General features: G+C 61.9%; 4 protein-coding genes across 4 annotated transcripts; 2 read left to right on the forward strand and 2 right to left on the reverse strand.

Annotated features, from left to right (window-relative positions):
- On the forward strand, positions 1 to 819 carry OT_ostta18g01390 (Phosphoesterase domain; the record flags this gene model as incomplete). The annotated part of the gene is made up of 1 exon (XM_003084137.2): positions 1 to 819. A coding segment is annotated over one exon (819 nt), but the record flags the coding sequence as incomplete, so codon positions are not given.
- An 85-nt stretch (positions 820 to 904) lies between these two features.
- On the reverse strand, positions 905 to 2,860 carry OT_ostta18g01400 (UV radiation resistance protein/autophagy-related protein 14; the record flags this gene model as incomplete). Its single annotated transcript, XM_022983363.1, has 1 exon — positions 905 to 2,860. One exon carries the CDS (start codon positions 2,858 to 2,860, stop codon positions 905 to 907), a length of 1,956 nt encoding a protein of 651 aa, XP_022840560.1.
- Positions 2,861 to 3,028: 168 nt separating this feature from the next.
- OT_ostta18g01410 (HD/PDEase domain) lies at positions 3,029 to 3,625 on the forward strand (the record flags this gene model as incomplete). Its single annotated transcript, XM_003084139.1, has 1 exon — positions 3,029 to 3,625. The coding sequence occupies one exon, from the start codon at positions 3,029 to 3,031 to the stop codon at positions 3,623 to 3,625; it is 597 nt and encodes a 198-aa protein (XP_003084187.1).
- Positions 3,626 to 3,716: 91 nt separating this feature from the next.
- OT_ostta18g01420 (Multi antimicrobial extrusion protein) lies at positions 3,717 to 5,147 on the reverse strand (the record flags this gene model as incomplete). Its single annotated transcript, XM_003084140.2, has 1 exon — positions 3,717 to 5,147. The coding sequence occupies one exon, from the start codon at positions 5,145 to 5,147 to the stop codon at positions 3,717 to 3,719; it is 1,431 nt and encodes a 476-aa protein (XP_003084188.2).
- Between the last annotated feature and the right edge of the window lie 56 nt (positions 5,148 to 5,203).

The raw sequence follows: 5,203 nt of genomic DNA on the forward strand, positions 1-5,203 counted from the left end.
GCGTCGGCGGACGACGACGGAGCGACGACGACGGTGATTCAGACGGGAGACGCGGTCGATCGAGGCGATCGGTCGATCGATTGTCACGACGCGCTGGAGCGGTTGAAACGAGAGGCGAACGCGTCGGGGGACGAGGTGGTGACGTTGATGGGGAATCACGAACTCATGACGCTGCAGGGCGATTTGCGCTTCGTCGGGGGACGAGAGTTGATGGATTTAGGAGTGCGGGCGTTGCGCGAGGGTGGGACCACGGGTGACGAAGATGGAAGTGGGGCGTCGCCGCGGGCGTACGCGCACGCTGGACGATTGGCGTGGATGCGGGCGTTCGCGCGAGGGAGCGCGAGAGGCGACGAAGTGCGATCGAAACCGGTGGCGGTGACGAGAGGCGAGGGGCGGTGCGCCACGGTTTTCGTCCACGCTGGCTTGACATCGCGGCACTTGTTCGGGGCGAACTCCGTGGACGCCCTGAACGCGCGAGCGCGAGAGTTGTTCGACGTCGACGTCGTGAGCAAGTCGGGCGAAGACGACGTAACCGGCGGCGACGGACCGCTGTGGACGCGAGAGATCTCCATGGGTGATGAGGAATTGGTGTGTAAAGAGGTGGAGGAGACGCTCGCGAGATTGAACGTCAAGCGAATGGTAGTCGGTCACACGCCTACGAAGAGCGGGTCGATCGAGACGCGGTGTGAAGGGATGGTGCACATGATCGACGTCGGGATGTCGAGCGCGTACGGCGGCGTCCCGAGCGTGTGGATGTGCACCGAGAGCGAAGGACCCATGGCGATCACAAATGCGGGCGAACGCGTGGCGCTGGAGTGATAGCACATCTCATATTAGCCTGTCTATTTCATAATACTAGCGTGTTGTTGTTCTCCTACGTTTCCTAATATTTCTCATCCTTCATTCACGAGACGTCGGGCAGTCGGTGCTTGCGCGCGTCAAACAGTCGCAAGAGATTTTGCAGCGTGTGCCTCGGCCCCACGGCGCTGAGTCCGTGCGCGTTGAGTAATTGCTCAAGATTTTTGTTGAGCAAAAACACGCCGTACGTGTACCGCGTTCGATCGCTCGGCGAGTCCATGAATAACGGGAACTCAATCTTCGCCAGTGTCTCTCTGTTCGCCGCATCCGCGCTCGATCCCGATGGTGTTCGATGATTCGTTTTCGATTTCACCTGATGAAAATCGCAAATATACGAGCGGCTCAGGCTCGGGCACACCGGATAGCGCAGACGAACGTCCAAAATTGCAGCGAGTTGAATGCAAATCTGCGCCACGTTTCCGTACGCCGCGGCGTCTCGCTCGACGTCCTCAACTCGCACGTCTCGCGTCGTCTTTGACGGCGCCGGACCGAGATCCAAAGGGTCGTCTCCAATTTTCAGTAACGGGAAATCCGGTCGATCATTTGCCGCCTCGGTCACATTCGCGCGCTCGATCGGGAAGATCTCTGCAAGCTCGCCCACGAGACGCCAGCGTCTCGCCACGAGCGCGCGCTGTTTTTGATACAATTTTCCCACACCTTCGGGACCGCTGAGCGTTTGATCAGCCTCGTTCAAGCGCGAATTCGCCTCGACCAAGCGCTCGCCCGCTTGTCTGAGCGCTCTAACTCGACGGCCGACGTCCTCTTTCGCGACTCGCAGGCGCTCCCGCTCAGCCACGAGCTCGCTCGTGAGCGCGGTGATGCGCTCATCCGTCGTCCCGTTCCCTCGAGATTTTTCGTGCGAAACGGCCTTACTGTGCTCCCAAATCGCTCGTACGTCCTTGAACCCACTCAAGTGCACGCCGAGACGCCTCGCTAGCTCGTCGCGCAATTCCATGGCGTCCTTCAAACTGCGATCGGCTTCGATGAGACGCTCGATTTTCGCCACCATTGCGCGCACATCGAGCTTTACGGTCATCGCGGGCATCACAGCGTGGCGCGGCGAACCCGATTGCCCCGACGCGCGCGTACTCGCGGCCAACGCTCTCGGACTCGCGTCCCACGACTCCTCGAGCGCGTCGGCGTATGTTGTGCCAGATTCCGACCCGCCGAACGAGCTCCATAGCGCTGAACGATTGCGCCGATGTCCCAGGGCCCCACTCTCCACCTTTAACGAGCGCTCCACGACGGCATTTAAGAAATCTCGAATTTCCCCGTTCGCCACCGGTTCTGGGACGTACACGTACCCATCAGACATTCTCAAGAAGATGGCGTTTGGCGGCATGGACAACCCGCTCGGCACGCGCTCGCCGACGCACACGAGTCGCCTCAGATCGATCGCGGCTCGACACACGATGAGATCTGCACACCCCCTCGATGTCTTCGAATTCGTATTCCTCGATGTCGACGTCACCATCCCCCGTCCGCGTCTCCACGACCGCTCGGATGCATCCGGCCGCGTTTCTTCGTCCGCGCGCGCCTCCGCTTCGACGTTTCGCTCGTCGCTCTCGTACACCACGAGCTCCAACTTCGTCCCCGACATCGCCCCTCGCAGAGCGTTCTCGCGTGCCTCCGCCGTCCCACCTCGCGCGAGCCAACTGTCTCGGGTGAACGGGTTAAAATCTGGATTTCGAGCGCGTCCGCCTCTCGCCCGCTCCGTCGTCGCCTCCGCGCGCGCCCACTTTGAATCCTCCGATTCATCGTCCACGCACACCTCGCCGTACGGCGTCGGCGCGTACACCGCCCCCGACGAACGATACGGTCGGATCACGCATCGCGTCGTCGTGCGATCGCCGTACAGCGTCGCGTCGGCGTTGATTTTCTCGAATCCACCTCCACCGCATCCGCCTCGTAATCGTAAATTCCTCAGCGACACCGCGCGCGCGTGACGAATCGTCCGCGCCGCGGCGTACGTCGACCCCTCATCGTCCACGCGCGCGCGCATCGCGCGTTCACGCGCGCGGCATCGCGCGTTCCGGGCGTCGCGATGTGCGCATCGAATTCAATCGCCGTCGTGATTTCCCCGCGCGCGCGCCCACGCGTCGTCGCGCGCGCGCTCGGGGTCGGTCCGCGGCGCGCGCGATCGATCGCGCGCGCGTCGCGACCGCGCGCGATGGCGCGCGATGCGTCCACGGCGAGCGCGGTGACGATGATCGAATTGCTTCGACGAGCGCGAGGCTTGAAAACGCTCCCGCGCGCCGGATGGGCCAAGCGTCGCGTGCGAGAGGTCGAGTCGGTGGCCGATCACACGTTCCGAGTGGCGCTGTGCGCGATGCTGACGTCGTCGACGGAGGCGGCGCGAGCGATGGGGGTAGATTCGACGCGGGCGGTGAAGATGGCGTTGGTGCACGACTTGGCGGAGTGCGTCGTGGGGGACATCACGCCGTGCGATGGCGTGAGCGACGACGATAAACACGCGATGGAGAAGCGGGCGATGGATGATTTGGTGAAGGATTTGGGTTCGGTCGGACTCGAGGTGTTGGAACTGTGGGAGGAGTACGAAGCCGGAACGAGCGCGACGGCGAAATTGGTGAAAGATTGCGACAAGTTGGAGATGGTGTTACAGGCGCAGGAGTACGAGAGTGAGGGTAACGCGGGGGAGCGAGGGACTTTGGAGGAGTTCTTTGAGAGCACGCGGGGGAGGTACAGGACGACGATCGGGACGGAGATGAGCGAAGAGATTGAAAAGGGTCGACCGGGTCGCGAGTGAGGAACAAAGGAAGGGTCGTGTGTTTGCATACTGGTAGCGTTTTAGTGTACACACAAACTATGTTTTATCACCTTCTACATCTTTTTCCAATTCACGCCAGAAGAATCTTCGTCCACTCACCGCGCTTCCAAATGTTTGCGTACACGACGCCCTGGACGCACCGGTACGCTACGTAAAGCGTCCACACGCACGTGAGGTTTTGATTGAAGAACGTCACCGCAACGTATGCTGACGGTAAAAATATCGCCCACTGGCTCACGATGCTCACGAGCGCTACGCGCTTGGCGTCCCCGACGCCTAAGAGGGCATTTTGCATCGTCAGGCTCACCGCGTCGCCACAGACTGTGAGACCCGTCAGGCGAAGCGGCGTCACCGCAATCTCCACCGCGTGCGGATCGGTCAAGAAGGCCCCGAGCACGACCCTGGGAATAAGCGCTAATGAAATACCCACGAATGACATCAGTATGGCGGTTATCTTCGCCACGTCCCAGGGCCATTGCTTGGCGTCTTCGACGTCGCCGCGTCCGAGCGCTCTACCGCTCAGCGCCCCCGCGGCGAGCCCCATCCCCATGCAGGGTAAAACTAAAAATAACATCAAGTTGATCAAAACATTCACCGCCGCGACTTCGGTTGTACCGATGCGACCGACGATGGAGTAAAGCGCCATCATCCCGGATGCGTAGAGTAGATTCGTCACCGACGTCGGCAGCGCCTGCGTGGCGAGAATCTTCAAATCCCCGAGCGTCGGTCGAGTCTGCAGGAACCCCAATCCGGTCGCTCGTTTAATCCCTTGGTACACGTACATGGCTGTCCCGACCCAAATACTAAAGCTCGTCCCCAACCCGGCGCCCAGGGCGCCCAAGGGAGGAATCCCTAACTGTGGGACGCCGAAAAAAGTCAAAATCAAACTCAGCGTAAAGTTCACCGTGTGCATTACGATGAGCGTGTTCATGTACACTTGCGGTTGCTGAATCGCGTTCCAAAAGCCTCTGAACGCAAAGTTCATCCCCACCGCCGGCACCGCGAGCACTCTCGCCCGGAGATACGGCACCGCGCTCGCGATGACTTGCGCGTCCGACGTATACAGCGGCACCAGCGCGTCCGCGTACGCGTACGCCAAAATCGCGAGCGGCACCCCCATCAAGACCACCAAAATCAACGCCGCGTTCAACGGCCTCGCCACCTCCGGGTACCGCCCCTCGCCCATCCGTCTCGCCGCCATCGCCTGGACGCCGCTCGCGACGCCCTGCAGCGCCGCCTGACATTGAAAATTCATCGTGCTCCCCAACCCCACCGCCGCCACCGCCGCGGTCCCGAGTCGTCCCACCATCGCCGCGTCCGCCAGATTTAACACGTTCTGCGACGCCATGCCGCCCATGACCGGAAGCGCTTGGTCCAAAACTCTCTCCACGCGCTCGCTCGGGACGCCCGCGAGCGCCCACGCGCGCGCCGTCGCCGCGTTCAGCCCCTCGCGCGGTCTCTCATCCCTCGACTCGCTCGCGGGTTCGATCTCGACGCGCATGCGCGCGAGGTGACGTCCATCGCGCGCGCGCGCGAGGCGAGCGCGACGCGAGGGCG

The sequence above is a fragment of the Ostreococcus tauri genome, assembly GCF_000214015.3.
Source record: "Ostreococcus tauri WGS project CAID00000000 data, contig chromosome 18, whole genome shotgun sequence".
Lineage (NCBI taxonomy): Eukaryota > Viridiplantae > Chlorophyta > Mamiellophyceae > Mamiellales > Bathycoccaceae > Ostreococcus > Ostreococcus tauri.